Below are 19,159 nucleotides of genomic sequence, written 5' to 3'. Positions count from 1 at the left end.
CCACCAGAATAAAAATCTTTACTATACGTATCATTTAGTGGTAGCAACCAAAAACTTAAGGTATGAGCAAAAGAAAATTTTTTTAATTTTTTTTTTTAATGTTTATTTTTGAGAGAGACAGAGACAGAGTGTGAGCAGGGGCGGGGCAGAGAGAAAGGGAGACAGAATCCGGAACAGGCTCCAGGCTCCAGGCTCCAAGCTGTCAGCACAGAGCCCGACACGGGGCTCGAACTCACAAACAGTGAGTCCTCTCCACCCCATCCCCCAAAAAAGCACACATACATACATACATACATACATACAGGTAAAGATTAAACAAAGACCAGAAGGAAATACATAATCATGGTTGCTACCTCTGGATGGTGTGATTGAGGTCGATTTGCTTTTCTTCTTTATGTTTTTCTCTCCAAATTGCTTTTAGTGCTTTAGATGTAATCAGATAAAAACAAATCGTTTTGCAAAGTAACGCCCTTACATAATACACTTGTTTTTCCTGGGCCTTAAGAATTGCACACTGCTCGTTTATGGGGGGCAGGGGCGGTCAGCAGAGCCCTCTGTGCGCTCCGTCTGCCCTGTGACGTTCTCGGCTCTGGAGCTGGACACTGAGCCCGGACCCCAGCACGAGTGCAGTGAGTGTCCGGTCGCCCAGGCCGGATGGTGTCTTCCTTCCTCATTCACTGACGCATTCTTGATAGAGAAGAGGTAGAGAATTCATGTTTTCCGAGGACCTTTTTCTTGACGTAGGGGTTAGAAAACAGGGCACAGCATTGATGGAACGATTTCAAATCTTCTTTCTTCTTCCAGGAGACAGGCAAGAGAATGACAAAGAGAACCTGAATTTGGAAAATTGCAGGGGCCAGGAGCCTTCCGACGTCTCCTGCCACGCCTCAGGGGAGGCGCCTTCCCAGGCCTCCTTGAGCGGCCTCTTCGGTGAGGATGCACCGAGATGCTTTGGAGAAGTGGACAGTCGCCCCGAGGCCCCGGGAGACCTGCAGGGTGAGGGGCCGGTGGGCCAGCTCTCTCCTCAAGAGAGGAATTCTGGGAAACAGCATGTGGCCAGTCCTCATCCAGAAGAACTGTCCCTGCTGTGGCTGGAGGAGAAGAGAGACGCCTCCCCGAAGGGGCAGCCGAGGGCCCCCATGGCCCAAAAACTCCCCACCTGCAGGGAGTGTGGGAAAAGCTTTTACAGGAATTCTCAGCTTGTTTTTCACCAGAGAACTCACACTGGAGAGACGTACTTCCAGTGCCCCACCTGCAAAAAAGCCTTTCTGCGGAGTTCAGACTTTGTGAAGCACCAGAGAATCCACACGGGGGAGAAGCCCTGTAAATGTGGCCACTGTGGCAAAGGCTTCAGTGACTTCTCGGGACTGCGTCACCACGAGAAGATCCACACGGGAGAGAAGCCCTACAAATGTCCCATCTGCGAGAAGAGTTTTATTCAGAGGTCAAACTTTAACAGGCATCAGAGAGTGCACACAGGAGAGAAACCGTACAAGTGTCCCCGCTGCGGGAAGAGTTTCAGCTGGAGCTCGAGCCTTGATAAACATCAAAGATCCCACTTAGGAAAGAAGCCCTTTCAGTAGCCAAGCTCCCTGAGCCCATTTCTGTCTCTGGGCCATTTAAAAATACTTCCTTCCATCTGGAGACATCGCATCTCTTAAAGGCCAGCCCTGTTCTCTCTGTTATTTTATGGATTCGAGAGGAGAGTCACCAGGGCACGGCTTTGGACTTGGAGGACATGTTGGCCTCTGGGTTGGATTTCGTGTGGGTTTCATTTCTTGCCTCTGCGTCGGGAGAAAGAGTGGTTTTTCTCCGTCAGCTCGTCTCTTGCGGTGGATCCCTCAGGGAGAAAGGTTCAGTTGGAGGTCCTGTTCTACAAGTGCCGTCTGGGGAGAGCTCAACTGGATTGGCTGCATGGCAGCTCGGGGGAAGGGCCTGGGATCAGCGGTTGAGGAGGGGGGTTCGGGAGCAGGCCTTCTGTCACAGGAAGGGCAGCAGAGAGGGCCAGTGAGCTCACGTGTGTTCCTTGCCACACGGGTGCAAAACTAACCTCAAGTGTCTCTCGTTCTAAATAAACTTCTTAGAGTTACCCTGTATCTTTCTTTGTGTCTGAAGTGTCGCCTGTGTTCTAAGCGTAACTCAAGGTGCATTTTCTCATGGAATCACCCTGAACGGTAGTTGAGCACCTGACCATCCCGTACAGACTTACCAGCGGAAGAGCGACAGGAAATCGCTAACCTGGTGCCCCGGTGTGAGAGCTGGGTTAGCGCTGGGCATTCTTTGTCTCTTCTGAGCTCATCTCCCGCTTGCTCACCTGCCTCAACCTGCCCCTCTTTCTCCTGGCTATCAATTTTACTTTTCCAGAGTGTTCTGTGCTTTAAAATTACCTTTATTACCCCATTGTGTCAGTAGATATTAGGAAGAAGTCAGTAGTGATGTAATGTCCGTTCTGTCTAGGGGTGTGACACATACATCTAACCTGCCCACTTGTCCCCTCTTCGAAGTCACACGCCCCCCCCCCCACCCCCCCCCAGTGTCCTGCTCTCATAGTGTGGGAGTTTCACCTTCCTTCCTTCTTCGTCCTCCTCTTGCCTGCTCCGAGTTTACTGCTGCTGGTGAGGACCAGGAAGGAGGGCAGTGATCTGTAGGCACGAACCGGCAGATTGAAACTCAAGTTGGATTTCTTAGATTCCAGAGGGATTTTTAACCCCCCTGTAGCATGAAGGTGAGGGGGAAGGCCCCTCATTAGGAAGTGCAGGAACCACAGGGCAGAAAGCAGGAAAATCATGGAGGAACCAGCGTTCGATTTTGTATTCGGTACAGCAGAGAGTTGTAGGGTGGTGGGATTTTATGTTTCAGGTTTTTTTTTTTTAATCTTTATTTTTGAGAGAGATTAACCAGCCCTCCAGGGGAACTTGGATGCCAGCTCAAGTTTAAGGGCCCCTGTTGTAAATCCTAATTCATCAAGGATATGGGGGGGGGGGGGGGCGGTAATGATTCCAGAAGGAATACTGGGCCCTCCTGGACTCTTCTTAGCAAACAGACCTTCCTATAAGAGCTCTTTAAAACAGTGGAGCTCTTTGGGATTCCAGCGAACATGTATTAGAGAAAAATCTAGAAAACTTTTAGGCTAAAAAGCTGCAGGCACAGGGTTTCTCCGTGGGTCCCTCTGAAATAATCTGAAGGATGATAGAGATACTGGGAAACAGCCTCATTCACGGTTGTGTTCTCAGCACACGGTAAGTGTTTAACTTACTGAATGCATGTGTGAGTTAATAAGGGATACATGTCCTATGTATACTTCCTCTGTCCTTTAGATCACTGATTGGCAAAATGTGGCCCAGCATCTGTTTTTGTAAATATGGTTTTATTGGAGCCCAGCCACACCCATTTATTTATGTTCTGGGTTGAGTCATCGCAGCAGAGAAAAATGCCCTGCGAAGCATAGACCATTTACCGAGTGGCCCTTTCTAGAAAAAATTTGGCGATCCCTGATCCAGAGTGGTCACAATGCAGCCTCTGACCCCGGGGCGATGCTGACAGCCACTGGTCTATGGAGTAGCTGGGAGCGGAGCACTGGGTACCGTGCCGTGTAACTACATCAGGGCTCAGGTGTTTGTGGTTCGTTTCTCTTGGTCTCTCCAGGATCATTTATGACTCTGCCTGCTCACAAAGCTGAGACCAGACACAGTCGAAGAATAAATCACTTTATTAGGAATGGTGCAGTGTTGTGAAATGCTTCCCCCGCTCGTTCCTGGACCCGAATTCGTCCAGCTGTCGCCGCAATTGTAGGCACATCTCTCCGGGTTCCCTACAAGAATTCTACAGAATTGTGAGTACATGTGATTTCTTTTTTTTTTTTTTTAATGTTTGTTTATCTTTGAGAGAGAGAGAGAGAGAGAGAGAGAGAGACAGGATGAGCAGGGGAGGAGCAGAGAGAGGGAGACACAGACTCCGAAGCAGGCTCCGGGCTTTGAGCTGTCAGCAGGGCTCGAACTCACAAACCGTGAGATCATGACCTGAGCTGAAGTCAGATGCTTAACCGACTGAGCCAGCCAGGTGCCCCAAGTACATGTGATTTCTTATCTATGCGTCTGTGTCACCCCTCCCCGCCTTGTCCCTCTGGGCAGCCTCCAGCCCAGCCTTGTGTTCTCAGTGGCTAAATCTGGAGAAGCAAAGCGACTCCAGCGAGAACCCACTTAGATGCCTTCTCCTTGGTCTTCAGGTTGAAAGTCCACACATAGGTGGGTCCCCGCTGGGAAGTCTTGTACACGGGACAAGGATAGACGCTGCGGCTGTCCTGTTTATCTGCAGGAATGGCCTTGATGAACATCACGGGCATGGGGGGTGTCAGGTCCTTCAGTTTCGCCTCCGTAATGACCCCTGCCTGGGGACAAGAACATGAAAGGAGCCACCTTAGATCAGACACAGAGTGCAGCCAGCCAGCCAGCCTCCTGTCAGAAGGCCCAGCAGCTGAGACACTGGGAAGGCCTGGCTGCCTTATGAATCGTTAACCCACGATGGGACGGCAGCTGAGATGCGGGAAACCGATTTCTGTTTTCCAGCCTAAATTACTTTCTGAAGGAGAGTTCTAGAAGTTGTTATGTATCATATACAGATTAACCCCTTTGTGACTTGAGCCTCTATTTTTATTTCCTCGTCCATTCACTTCATAAGCATATCGAATGCAACTATTTGCCAGATGGTCATCATGGAAGGTGCTAGGGCTTTGAAAGACGAGGAAGACACAGTTCATGCCAGCAAATGCTTTAGATTTTAAGGGTTCGGTTATGTCTTTTTCAGCTTCATATGGGACCTCCTTCACCCTCTAGAGCATTTTGACTTCTTGAGCGGAGCTGTGTTCTATCTTTACTCATGTGACAGGGACCTAACTTCTGGGGCTTTCTAGTTGGGGCCTCTGTGGTTTTCTGAGATGAATCAATAGAGTGATGTGGGGCTGTTTATTTTTGTTTACTATTATTTTTTTTTTCCTAGTCCTGAGAAATGTTCTGAGGACCAAAAGCATTCCTGTATCAAATAAGCTTGGGAAAAGGTGCTTACCATACACTGAAGACAGGAAGTCCTAGCAGTAAAGAAAAGAGGTGAACCTGGTGCTTCCCAAACTTATTTGACCACAGGACTCTTTTCTTTTCAATCTATTTATTTCCTATGGCACTAGTGTTTTATGGAACTTACTGTGGGAAATGTTGATACAGAGCGATTCACAGATACCTTGCAGTTGCCCTGGTGACTTTGATCCCCTTCTACTATGGATAGAGCTTCGCTCATTTTCCATGAAATGTATTTATTTTTAATTTTTTTTAATGTTTACTATTTTTGAGAGAGAGAGTCAGACAGAGAGAGAGACAGAGAGCAAGCAGGGGAGGGGCAGAGAGAGAGGGAGACACAGAGTCTGAAGCAGGCTCCAGGCTCTGAGCCATTAGCACAGAGCCTGATGCAGGGCTCGAACTCACAGACCTTGAGATCATGACCTGAGCTGAAGTTGGATGCTTAACTGACTGAGCCACCCAGGTGCCCCTCCATGAAATGCATTTAAAGGGGAGGATGTGCCTTTTCAGTTCTGTTAGAGGCTGGTATGAGGCACGATGAGTAATAGATCTTAGGGAAACAGTAGGCACTCCCTTAACGTCAACAACTGAGTGTTTATGGCAGGGAGTGGGAGAAGGGGTAGAACCTTTCTTTTTTCCAAACGTACCTCAGAACCAACCCTTTTAAAATGTACAAGTCAGTGTTTTTTTTAAAAATTTTTTTTTTTTAATGTTTATTTATTTTTGATACAGAGAGAGACAGAGCATGAATGGGGGAGGGTCAGAGAGAGGGAGACAGAATCTGAAACAGGCTCCAGGCTCTGAGCTGTCAGCACAGAGCCTGACGCGGGGCTCGAACTCACAGACCGCGAGATCATGACCTGAGCCGAAGTCGGCCGCTTAACCGCAAGTCAGTGTTTTTTAATGTACAATCATCACTTTGTAATTCCAGAACATTTTCATCACCCCTTCTCCCCCCCCCTTAAGTATTTCTTATAGGTCTGGTCTGCTAGTGGTGAATTCTCTCTCTCTCTTTAAACTTGGGAATGTCTTAATTTCTCCTTCATTTTTGAAAGATAGTGTTACTGGATATGGAATTTTTGGCTGACAGTCTTTCTGTCAGCACTATGACTTCCATTCTACTGTCTTCTGACTTCATGGTTTCTTAAGAGAAATCATCTGTTCATCCAATGGAGGACCCCTTGGAAGTGATGGATTGCTTTCAAGGTTCTCTCTTTACCTTATAACATGTCTGCGTATGGATTTCTAAGTTTATCCTATTTAGGTTTTGTTGAGATTCCTGGATGTGTAGATTAATCTTTTTTTTCTTTTTTAATCAAATCTGGAAAGTGGCCATTATTGCTTCAAATATTCTTTCTAGCTATTTCTCTCTCTCTTCTCCTTTTGGGACCGCTACTATGTAGATGTTTGTATGCTTGAGTATTCCTCAGGTTTCTAAACTGTTCATTTATTTTGTTCTTTTTTTCTGCTTCTCAGCTTGGATAATCTCAAGTGATACATTTCCAAGTTTGGCGATTCTTGTCTACTCAAATCTTCTGTTGACTTCCTCTATTTAATTTTAATTTTTTTTATTTAATTTTTAATTTATTTTTTAATGTTTATTTATTTTTGAGAGAGAAAGTACAAGTGGGAGAGGGGAGAGAGAGAGAGGGAGACACAGAATCCAAAGCAGGCTCCAGGCTCCGAGCTGTCAGCACAGAGCCCCACGTGGGGCTCGAACCCACGAACCGTGAGATCATGACCCGAGCCGAAGCCGGACACTTAACCAACGGAGCCACCCAGGCGACCCGAAAACTTGAATATTTTATTTTATTTTATTTTATTATTTTTTTTTTTTAATTTATTTTTGGGACAGAGAGAGACAGAGCATGAACGGGGGAGGGGCAGAGACAGAGGGAGACACAGAAGCGGAAACAGGCTCCAGGCTCTGAGCCATCAGCCCAGAGCCTGACGCGGGGCTCGAACTCACGGACCGCGAGATCGTGACCTGGCTGAAGTCGGACGCTTAACCGACTGCGCCACCCAGGCGCCCCTGAATATTTTAAATAATACATTGTGGCAACTCCAAAAGTCAGGCTTCCTCCATAGAGTTTGTTGTTGTTTATTGAATGACTTTTCTGAACTGACTCTGTATCGTCTGTCTTTGACACCTAAGGCTCCTGAAGTAGCCTTAGTTAGCTTGGTGGTTAGCACATAGTTGGACAGAGGTTTCTTAGACCCCTGGATCCAGTGAGTCTCACAGGTTCTGCCCCAGGGCTCTGTGCATGTGTTGCGCATGCCTCCAGGGCTCAGCCAGGCAGTTGAAAACTCTGCCTTAGCCTTCACTTCCTGCTTGCACAGAGCCTCAGGGTCAGCCAGAAGTGAGCTTACAGACTTCTCAGGGCTTTCTTGAGCCTGTGCACAGCCCTGCCCATGGGCATGGCCCTCTAGGTTTCCAAGGATGAGTTGGAGGTCATCTCATTCTCCAGCTTTTTCTTTTCTTTTTTTTTTTTTTTAATTTTTTTTTCAACGTTTTTAATTTATTTTTGGGACAGAGAGAGAGACAGAGCATGAACGGGAAGGGGCAGAGAGAGAGGGAGACACACAGAATTGGAAACAGGCTCCAGGCTCCGAGCCATCAGCCCAGAGCCTGATGTGGGGCTCGAACTCACAGACCGCGAGATCGTGACCTGGCTGAAGTCGGACGCTTAACCGACTGCGCCACCCAGGCGCCCCCAGCTTTTCCTTTTAAATGGTAGCCTAGTTAGCCTAGTATTTGTAGTTAGCCTAGTATTTGTTCCCCTGTTTATTTAAAAAAAATTTTTTTAATGTTTATTTCTGAGAAAGAGACAGAGCACGAGTAGGGGAGGGGCAGAGAGAGAGGGAGACACAGAATCTGAAACAGGCTCCAGGCTCTGAGCTGTCAGCACAGAGCCCGTCGCGGGACTTGAACTCACGAACCGCGAGATCATGAACCTGAGCGGAAGTCGGACGCTCAACTGACTGAGCCACCCAGGCGCCCCTGCTCCACTGTTATCTACTACCTCAGGCAAGCTGGAGGTTAGTTGGCTTTGTTTTCAGTACATGCCTTCAGGGGGGAAAGGCTGTTGCCCTGGGTGAGCTCCAACTCTGGTCAAGTAAAGCAGACTTGTAAGTGGGGTCTTCCTGGAAATGACCACATAGGGAAAATAATGACCGTTTTCTGGGAATGGGTCTTTGAAAGTACTCCAACTCCGCTTTGCCCCCTCCAGTGGCTGGGAGGCTGCTGTGTTCACTGTGACTAGAGCGCATTGGTTTTCGAGGCCACCACAGAGTTGGTGGGGATGGGGAAGGGAAAAGGGCAAGTTAAAAGGCCACAAAGCTTATTCTCTTACTGAGCTTTGGACATTTTTCTTCACTAAATACTCCTTGGGTTGCCGAAAGCCTTTAGTTGATTTCTAGAGTCCTGTGCAAAAGTTAAGCTCTGATAATGTGGGGCCAGTGTTATTTTATGGAGGAGGGGATATTTGGACATTCTTACTCTTATGTTTTTGCTGACATCTTTTTGGGGGTAGAAACTGAGACTAAGAGTTCTTGGTGGGCGGGTATTGCTTTTTGGGAAGTTGTTATTAGTATTATTTATAAAAAAATTTTTTTAAATGTTTATTTATTTTTGAGAGAGAGGGTGAGGGGTGGGGGCAGAGAGAGAGGGAGACACAGGATCCAAAGCAGCTCCGGGCTCTGAGCTGTCAGCCCAGAGCCCAATGCGGGGCTCGAACTTATGAACCACAAGATCATGACCTGAGCCAAAGCCAGATGCTCAACCGACTGAGCCACCCAGGCGTCCTGGGAAGTTATTACTATATAGAAACAAGGTCATAAAATACTGGAGTTAGATGATTGGAATCAGTGTCTTTTCCCCCTCCCCCACAGTGCTGGCATTCTTCTGAACTTCTTCCCCACTTGCTCACTTTGGGTTTTTTTTGATATTCTAGCTCTGGCCACCCTACAGCACCCTACACCTAATAGCATCCAGGTGTGACCCCCCTGCTCACAGAATCTTGGACAAATGTTCAGGTGGAGAAGGGGAAGTCAGCTTCCTTCTCAAGGTTCAGGCTGTTTGAACACTGTCCCACTTTGCTGTCCTCTCTGTTGGCCCTTGATTGGTTCCACAGAGCTCCTATGACAAACTACTACAAATTTGGTGGCTTAAAACAACAGAAATGATTCTTTTACAGTTCTGAAGGCCAGACTTTTTTTTTGCTAATTTTTCTTGTTTTCTTTACTTTTTTTTTTTTAAACTTTATTTTGAGAGAGAGAGCACATATGCATAGCAGGGGTAGGGTAGAGAGAGGAGGAGAGAGAATTCCAGGCAGGCTCCACACTGCCAGTGCAGAGCCTGAAGTGGGGTTCAAATTCACAAACGTGGGGAACATGACCTGAGTCGAAACCAAGAGCCGGTTGCTTAACCAACTGAGCCACCCAGGCACCCCTGAAGGCCAGAGTCTTAAATCAAGGTGTAGGTAGGGTCTGTTCCTTCTGGAGGCCCTGAGGCAGAAACTATCCCATGGATCTCTCCTGGCTTCTGGGGGCTTCCTTGGAATTCCTTGGCTTATAGATACATCACTCCAATCTCTGCCTCTGTCCTCACAGGGCATTCTCTTCTGTGTTTCCAACATGGCCTTCTTATAAGGATACCAATCCTTGGATTTAGGGCCTTCTCTGCTCTAGTATAACCTCACCTCAACTGCATATATCTGCAAAGAGCCTATGTCTAGATAGGGGCACATTCTGAGGTTCTAGGTGGACACGAATTTTGGTAGACTTTGTTTAATCCAGTACAGCTCTGTATGTATATTTACATGGCCTACGTGGCCTTCTATGATATCTTAGATCTTTCTTTCCCTCATGTTTATTTATTTTTGAGAGAGAGAGAGAGAGAGAGAGAGAGAGAGAGAGAGAGAGAGGGAGGGAGCACACAAGTAGGGGAGGGGCAGAGAGAGAGAGGGAGACACAGAATCCAAAGCAGGCTCCAGGCTCTGAGCTGTCAGCACAGAGCCCAACATGGAGCTCAAACTCACGAGCTGTGAGATCGTAACCTGAGCTGAAGTCGGACACTCAACCGACTGAGCCACCCAGGCGTCCCTATAGTTTAGATCACCTGACAGTTTTTCCCCATTAACTCTGTACTAACAGCTAGGAATAGTTAAGTGGCACTTGCCAAGCGGGATACGTGACTAAGCACTTCTTCCAGATCATGTGTTATCACAAACGTGAACTTGTTCTGGAGGTATCCATCCTTGCCCATGTCATTTATCCCAGCCAATCTTAGGGTGACTCAAATCTTTATTAGGCTCCAGTGAGGAACCCTTTCAGAATGTCACATTGAAATAGTATCTACTGGGCTCCCTTTGGAGATGGGGGCAGTGTAAAAGGCAGAAGGGATTCCTGTCCTTCTAGAGCTCGTGGATGAGGAAAGTGGCCCTGGAAGGTGAAATGACATCCCCAGGGCGGGCAGCCAGCATCAGGGATAGCTCGGAGAATTAGTGACTCTCACACTTCTGGAGCATTCTCTGTGTGCCGGGCACAATTCCAGGTGTCCCCGCATATGAACTCATCTTTGCAGCAACTCTTATTTTCCCCTTTCACACTTGAGGAAACTGAGATTTGGAGAGGTAGAACCACGTCCCAAGGTCCCAGAGTTAACGGATGGTAGTCCTGGGATTCAGATCCAGCCAGTTTGGTTCCAGAGCCCTTGCTTTTAATCGGCGCAAAGCCTGCGCTCTCCGCACCGTCCCTGGCTGCATGAGAGTGCCTTGAGAGCCTCAAGGAAAGGCCACCCAGGTCAGAAGGTCCGGGGCATCCCCTTTGCACAATCACACTCTATGGAGGCAATGTGTAGTTTAATCAGCCCACAGAGGGTGTCCCACCCCAAGATTTACCTGTACGTCCCAGCGAGCGCCTTCCACAAAGAGGCCATGGATGTAGGCCCCCTCCCGAGGGGCGCTCCTGAAGTCCTCCCTGTTCTTCTTTGTCACGTCACACTGCAGGGCCATCTGGTCCAGTGGCCACTCGTTCTTGCGGGCCGTGGACTGCATGATGGCGGTCAGGAAGGACTGGGGGTTGAAGAAGCCTGTCAGCCACACCGTGGCAGGCATGGTGAAGTCTCCGATCCAGGCCTCCAACTCTTTGATTCGGTCGAGGAGGTCCACAAACCAGGCTCCCAGGCCTGCCGTGGAGGGGTAGGCTCGCCTGGCCCAGGGCTCTGGCACCGTGTCTAGGTACAGGGCGTTCTGTAAGTTCTCCATGTCGCTGGTCATGGTCAGCTCCCCCTGTAGACGAGGGGCAGGAGGGGACAGAGTGAGGGGGCAGGAAGTCCCTGGAGACAACCGGCCATAGGGACCGCTGGCTCATGGCCTACAGGCAGACAGATGAGGCCAACAGTGGTGGCCATGACTGTCCCTAATACTTGGTTTGCAAGGTGTGTGAGTCCACACCTATGTACTGACAGCAGTTGACGTCCACCGCGGACCTCAGACCACCTGTGGGTTCCCTACCCTAAAGCCTGGGTGCTGGCTCTCCTCCCGCCTTTGCAGTGGGCCCCGCAGCTCAGAAGCACGAGAGGCCCGAGGCTGGACGATCTGTGTCCCCCCCAGATCAAGGATCTCCCCCAGAATCAAGGTAGGAGATACACAGTCAACTTGAAGGAACCCACCTCCAATTGCTAGATGAAAGGTTACGTCGAAAACCATCATTAGGTTTGATTTTGTAACTTTGGTTATGACACGGATCTCCGGCAATTTCTTTCCTTTTTTTTTTTTTTAAATGTTTACTTATTTATTTTGAGAGAGAGTGAGCGAGCAGGGGAGGGGCAGAGAGAGAGAGAGAGAGAGAGAGAGGGAGAAGGAGACAGGAGACAGGAGACAGAATCCCAAGCAGGCTCCACACTGTCAGCACAGAGCCTGATGTGGGGCTCAAACTCACGAACCACGAGATCATGATCTGAGCCGAAATCGAGAGTCAGATACTTAGCTGACTGAGCCACCCAGGCGCCCCTCCAAATTTCTTGAAGACCCCATCTCTATTGTAGTGGTTTCTGCACAGGGGTTAGGGTACACGACAAGGCTCGCGTTATGGGCTGAATGTTTGCGCCCTCCCCACCGACACCCAAATTTCCTTGTTGAAATGCTAACCCCCAGTGTGATGGCATTAGGAGGTGGGGCCTCTGGAAGGCGCCTGGGTCATGAGGTGGGGCCTTCATGAATGGGATTAGTGCCCTTATTATAAGACCCCAAAGAGCCCCCTCGCCCCTTATGTCTTGTGAGGACAGAAAAAAGATGGCTGGCTGTGAACCAGGAAGTCGGCCCCTCCCTAGACACCAGATCTGCTGGTGCCTCTAGAACTGGGAGAAGTCGATTTCTGTTGTTTATAAGCCACCCAGTCTGGTAATTCAATTATAGAAGTCTGTGTGGACTGAGACAGCTTGGCTCACCCTAAGTGCAGACTGGTAAAATGTCACGCAGGCCTCCCTGCGCCCCGAGTCCCCTTGCCTGTGGGATGGGAGACTGGACCATGTAACTCTATGACCATTTAACTCCTGGAACTGTTAAAAAAGAAAAGTTAAATATGCCTCCCTTAAAGGTGAACATATTTCGGGTCCTAAGTGACAGCTAGAAACTCTGTCACTCAGCCCTCTGACCCCTGAACTTCTTCATGAACTTAACAGAGAGACTGTAGCCGTTACTCTCTCTGCCCCGGAGTCGAGTGGCTGGGCTATTTTCAGATATAAATACCTTCATATTTTATACAAGAACTAAACATCCCGATCAGCCCAGTGCCAGGTAGGCCAGCCCGAATGGGTATAGCCCAAATCATGGATGCTTTTCCCTCAAGTAAGCAGATCATATTCCAGCGACAGAAAACAGATTTCCTTCCAGGTGTCTGCTCAGCTGCACGGGGGTGGCTCACCAGAGAAGACTGTGGTCGAGGGTTCCAAGGCCACCCCCCGGGTCCGAGGGGAGGTATGAGCATCCCATGTCTACCCTCCAGGTTTATCGCTTCTAAACACACCCAAATCAGGAGAACAAAAGTTCCTTCTGGTAGATTTCCCCAAGGGTCTTCTGACACGAACAGAAGTTGAAACAAAAAAACATTGTTCTTTTTCCTGGACTCTTTACTTCAGAGGACACTTCTGAAAAGAGGCTACGAAATACTCCTCGTACATTTGAGCCAAATTCAAGGTTCTGAGACAGAGTGTCTTCCTCATGCCCTCAATTCTGTGAAAATTCATTGTTATACGTAGTTGGTAATTTAGGTATTAGTAAGGTTTGCCAAAAAGCAGCTGATTATTTAATAAAATAGCATTAAGTGTCAAAAGTAAATTTAGTGCAAAGGAAAAAAGTAAATGATCAAACCCTCTCTTTTATGAGACCCCATCTGTGCAACTTTTTCTTGCCTTATCGTACTATCTAAGACCTTCATTCCAACGAGAATAAAAGTGATAAGGGCAGACATCCTTGCTTCCTTCCAAAGGGAAAAAAAAATCATCTTCCAACATTAAGAGCGATAAGTTTTCCTTAGATGTCCTTTATTCTGTTGAGGAAAGTCTCTTTTCTTAGTCTTCTGATATTTTAAATCAAGATTCACTGTTAAATTTTGTCAGATGCTTTTTTTTTTTCCTTTATGAAGATGATTGCGTGGTTTTCTTATGTAGTGCGTTTATACGGTGAACTCCATTGATTGAGTTTTCAGCGTTAAAGCCAGCCTTGCAGTCCCGGGATGAACCCCATGTGTCCACGATGTGTTGTCCTTTTCTTATGTTGTATGATTTCATTTACCAACATCTTGTGAAGGATTTTTGTATCTGGGTTTATGAGTAGTATTTGTTCCCCATTTTCTTTTCTTTTTCTTTTTTTAAAAATTTTTTAATGTTTATTTATTTTTGAGACAGAGTGTGAGGTGGGGGAGGGTCAGAGAGAGAGGGAGACACAGTATCCCAAGCAGGCTCCAGGCTCCGAGCTGTCGGCACAGAGCCCAATGCCGGCTCGAACGCACGGACCGTGAGATCATGACCTGAGCCAAAGTCGGATGCTCAACCGACTGAGCCACCCAGGCTCATTTTCTTTTCTCATGGTATCTTTGGTTTTTCTCATAGTACCTTATGGCCTCATAAAATTTGTTGGGAAGTGTTCCCACTCTGCTTTCTTATTAAAATATTCTGTAAACTGTGTCGTAAACAGATGTGCTGTCATCCAGGCTCTGTTGTTCCACACGGGCAGAGCCCAGGTGGAGTAGAGTTAGCATCATTCTGAAGGGCCCTAGGATTCTGGGAGTGGTGAATGAGCACTGCCTTCAACTTAAATCACCAGCTGCAGTAGCACCTAAGAGAGTCAGCCTGTCCTTTGAAGCTTTGAAGCCAGGCTTTGACTTCTCTCTAGCTATGGAAGTCCTAGATGGCGTCCCCTTCCAATAGAAAATTGTTTGTCTGCACTGAAAGCCTGTTGCTTAGTGTGGCCACCTTCATGAATTATCTCAGGTCGATCTTCTGGATAACTTGCTGCAGATTCTATATCAGTACTTGTGGCTTCATCTGGCACTTTAACGTTACGGACACGGCTTCTTTCCTTAAACCTCCAGAACCAACCCCTGCTAGCTTCAGACTTTTCTGCAGCTTCCTCACCTCTCCCAGCCCTCGTGGAACTGAAGGGAGTTAGGGTCTTGCTCTAGATGAGGGTTTTGCTTAGGGGAATGTCGTGGCTAGTTTGGGCATCTATCTAGACCACTAAAACGTTCTCCACATCAGCAATAAGGCTGTTGTACTTTATTATCATTTGTGTGTTCCCCGGAGTGGCCCTTTGCATTTCCTTCCAGAACTTTTCCTTTGCATTCACAACTTAGCTAACCATTTGGTGCAAGAGGCCTAGCTTTATGCCTTGTCTTGTCTTTTGACATGCCTTCCTTGGTAAGCTTAATCACCCGCAGGTTTTGGTTTCAAGTGAGAGACATGTGACTCTTCCCTTCACTTGAACACTTAGAAGCCATTGTAGGGTTATTAACTGGCCTAATTTCAATATTGTTGTGTCTCAGGGAATAGGGGGCCAATGGAGAGGGAGAGAGACAGAGGAATGGCCAGGCGGTGGAGCAGTCAGAACACATAAACAATGATCAATTGAGTTTGCTGTTTTATTGTTTTATTTTTTTAAATAATTTCTTTCAATGTTTATTTTTGAGAGAGACAGAGAGCGATCGGGGAGGAGCAGAGAGAGGAGCAGGGAGCACAGAATCCGAAGCAGGCTCCAGGCTCTGAACTGTCAGCACAGAGCTCAACGTGGGGCTTGAACCCACGAACCACAAGATCATGACCTGAGCCAAAGTCGGACACTTAACCGACTGAGCCACGAAGGCATCCCAAGTTTGCTGTTTTAAATGGGCATGGTCTGTGCACTCCAGAGCAGTTACATTCATAATCTCAAAAATCACTGATCACCATAACAAATATAATACTGAAAAAGTTTGAAATATTGTGAGAATGACCAAAATGTGACACAGAGAAATGAAGTGAGCAAATGTTGTTAAAATGACACCTACAGACTTGTTCAATGCGAGGCTGCCACAAAACCTCTATTTGTAAAAAATGCATTACCTGCAAGGCTCGGTAGAGTGAAATGCAACAAAATGAAGCATGCCTGTATTTAGCTTTCTTTTGTGAAGAATTTTTGCTTTGTTTTTGGCTGGTCAAAGAGTTCTGGGTTTATCATTTTCTTTTCCTCTAGTCCTTTAAGGATCTCTCTCCACTGTCTCTGGCTTGCATAGCTCCCTAGGAGAAGTCTGCTGTCATTTTTCTCTTTGCTCCTTTGCATATACTTCACCCCCGCTCCTGCCCCTCAGCCCGCCTGCTTTACCCTTGGGTTTCCTCAACTTCATTATGAGTTACCTTTACAGAGTTTTCATTGGGTATATTCTTCAAGGGGGTTGTTGAGTTTCTTGTGCCTGTGGGTTTGCAGTTTTCACCAAATTTGCAAAACTGTGGCTCTCATTTTTTCAAGTATTTTTTTTTGTCTGATTCTCCCCTTTACCTCTGTCCTCTGAGACCCCAATTATTGTATGTTAGACCATGAGACCACAGGTCACTGTTGTGCTGTTTACTTTTTTAATAAATTTTTTCTTTTTCCTTCATTTCGGATAGTTTCTTTTGCTATGTTTTCATCAGTTGCCAATCTTCCAAAGTGCATGTTTCATTCAGCTGCTGTATTTTACATCTCTGTCAATTTCATTTTTTATCTTCCACTTGTACTTCATCACGCTCTTACTTTCCTCTGTCTTCTTCAGCATACGGAGCAAACTTACAATTGGCTCTTAACCTCCTTGCCTGTGAATTCCATCATCCCTGCCATTTCTGGCTCCATTTCAACTGATCCGCTTTTCTCCTGGATATGGATCAGATATTCCTGCTTCTTTACATGCCTGTAATTAGTTTATGTCAGACACTATGAATTTTACAGTTTTGAGTGCTGGATTTCACTGTATTCCTTTAAATAGTACTGGAAATCATTTTTTGTGGCCTGCAGTTAATTTACGTGAAATCAGTGGATCTGTTGGAGGCTTGCATTTCAGCTTTGTTGCGGGGGGAGTGCAGACCAGCTTTCAGTCTTAGTCTGGGTCCAGTTCAGCCCACTGCTGAGTTCCTACCCTTCTGAGAATCCTCCCTGATGCCTCCTGTTTTTGTCTTTCTTTCTGCTCCAGCTGGTGGGAACACAAACTATTCCCAGCTCTGCATGAGCTCTAAGAATTCTTTCTGCTCCTTTGTCATGGTTCCTTCCCAGTTTGGGTAGAGTTTTCTCACTCATGTGCAGAGCATCAGCCAGCAGAGTGTTGGGGGATCTCTCTGCAGATGTCTGAGACTCTTTGTCTGGGCAGCTCCCTGCCATAGGCACTCTGGCCTGCACACTCCACCACCGTGGCCTCCACGAGCTCTGCTCTGCATGTCTCGGTGCAGCACAACTACGGAGTTCTTTCCTGAACTGTAGCCCAGAAACCGCGTGCACGTCGTAAGCTTGCACAATGAAGGGACTGCATTTCTTCTTCCCTTTCTGTCTCGTATCACAGTTATGTCATTATGTGTTTGTCCAAACGCCTGGGATGTACAGCACCAACAGTGAGCCCCAGCGTAGACTACACTACAGGCTGTGGGTGATTGTGATGAGTCAGTGTGGGCTCCTCAGTTGTGACAAATGGACGACTCTGGTGGGAGATGCGGCTAGCGGGGCAGGCTGCGTGCGGGGGCAGGGGGTATGTGGGAAAGCTCTGTACCTTCCTCTTAATTCTTCTGTGAACCTAAAACTGCTCTAAAAAAATAAACTCTTATAATAAAAAAAAATGCAATAAATTTTTAACACCATTTGGAAATCTGGAATCGTTTTTTGTTTTTTTTTTAAATTTTTTTTTTCAACGTTTTTTATTTATTTTTGGGACAGAGAGAGACAGAGCATGAACAGGGGAGGGGCAGAGAGAGAGGGAGACACAGAATCGGAAACAGGCTCCAGGCTCCGAGCCATCAGCCCAGAGCCTGACGCGGGGCTCGAACTCACGGACCCCGAGATCGTGACCTGGCTGAAGTCGGACGCTTAACCGACTACGCCACCCAGGCGCCCCTGGAATCGTTTTGATAGAGGAACATAAAATGTGTAACTTGGCTTTCTTAAAAGTTTCTCACATCTGCTTGTAATATGGTGTTAATTCATTCTGACGATGGTTTTGCATTTGCTAATTGAATGTGTAAGTGACAGAGCCTTAGAGAATGTACTGTCTCTGAGGTGGTGCCAGTTTGAGAGCGAAGAACAGTTTAGGAAAAGAGGAAACCATTCACCTTGCAGTTAGGTTTCTGAAGTCAGTATTCCCACGACCTTGAGCTGAAGTAGATATGACTCACGTTCATAGAAGGAGCTGAGAAGTAAAGGGAGAACCTCGCCCCAAATTCACTCAATGTAACTTGTGTCCTTTTCTTAGGAGAAGAGGAAATATATAATCTAGGATAGCATGTCCGGAAAGCTGTTGAGAACATCAGTTTCCAGGGCACCTGGGTGGCTCAGCCGGTTAAGTGTCTGATTTCGGCTCAGGTTATGATGTTATGGTTTGTGAGTTCGAGCCCCACGTCAGGCTGTGTGCTGACAGCTCGGAGCCTGGAGCCTGCTTTGGATTCTGTGTCTTCCACTCTGCCCTTCCCCTGTGCCCTCTCTCTCTCAAAAATAAATAGACATTAAACACAATTTTTTTTTTTTTAATTTTTTAACGTTTATTTATTTTTGAGACAGAGAGAGACAGAGCATGAACGGGGGAGGGTCAGAGAGAGGGGGACACAGAATCTGAAACAGGCTCCAGGCTCTGAGCTGTCAGCACAGAGCCCGACGCGGGGCTCGAACTCACGGACCGCCAGATCATGACCTGAGCCGAAGTCGGCGGCTCAAACGACTGAGCCACCCAGGCGCCCCAAACACAACTTTTTTAAAAGAAAAAGAAAACATCAGTTTCCTAAGGTGTTGACAGATTGGTGGAGGCTGGGGTGAGTCAGACAGGAAATTTCTGTGGCCAAGCTCTGGGTAAGTGGGCCCTTCTTAAGGACTCAAGCTATACTGTCATACGGAAACCTTTTTTGACATTTGTTCAAGCCCAATTTCCTCAAGTTCCTCCCGCCTGCACCCTGTGTGACCCTGATTGATATCTGTACTCGCTAACAGGTCAAGAGTCAACAAGAAGACAGCTTACAGAGAAAACACGGACTCCTTCTCGAGGGGCTACAGGATGCACCCTGTCCTGGTGGCCCGTTCCTGTCTGCTTTTCCTTCCCTAGGAAAGTGGTCTCTGCAACCAGCTTTCATTTGTATGAAACACAGGAGGTGAGGAGATGGGCGGGGGGTGGGAAGCAGGAGCGATATGGGCCTGCGTCCCTTCCCATCTGGCTTCCCGACTGAGGGAGACAACATCCCGTCTAGCTGGGTCTTCTGATGGAAGACCGGAGGCACGCGGGCCACATCGGCTGCCCAGTGAGTGGTGACCGGAAGTCGTTGAAGGGCCAAAGCAAGGCCCCCCCGTCAGACCTGCACACACAGTCAGCACACAGTGGCACAAAGAACCGAG

General features: G+C 47.5%; 2 protein-coding genes across 5 annotated transcripts in view; one reads left to right on the top strand and one right to left on the bottom strand.

Annotated features, from left to right (window-relative positions):
* ZNF18 (zinc finger protein 18) overlaps positions 1 to 2,089 on the top strand; it is a 29,001-nt gene extending 26,912 nt beyond the window's left edge. For all 4 annotated transcript variants that reach the window (XM_058704723.1, XM_058704721.1, XM_058704724.1 and 1 more), the window contains exon 7: positions 805 to 2,089. In XM_058704723.1, coding sequence (XP_058560706.1) covers positions 805 to 1,583 — 779 coding nt within the window. In that variant the 3' untranslated portion in view covers positions 1,584 to 2,089. The remainder of the gene's footprint in view (positions 1 to 804) is intronic.
* A 1,605-nt stretch (positions 2,090 to 3,694) lies between these two features.
* Positions 3,695 to 19,159, bottom strand: part of DNAH9 (dynein axonemal heavy chain 9) — a 337,407-nt gene continuing 321,942 nt past the window's right edge. The window contains exons 68-69 of the mRNA XM_058704720.1: positions 10,970 to 11,359; positions 3,695 to 4,387 (exon numbers count right to left, since the gene is read on the bottom strand). Coding sequence (XP_058560703.1) covers positions 4,160 to 4,387; positions 10,970 to 11,359 — 618 coding nt within the window. The 3' untranslated portion in view covers positions 3,695 to 4,159. The remainder of the gene's footprint in view (positions 4,388 to 10,969; positions 11,360 to 19,159) is intronic.

Source organism: Neofelis nebulosa, chromosome 16, assembly GCF_028018385.1.
Source record: "Neofelis nebulosa isolate mNeoNeb1 chromosome 16, mNeoNeb1.pri, whole genome shotgun sequence".
Taxonomy (NCBI): Eukaryota; Metazoa; Chordata; class Mammalia; order Carnivora; family Felidae; genus Neofelis; species Neofelis nebulosa.
This window is presented reverse-complemented; position numbering and strand designations above follow the sequence as displayed.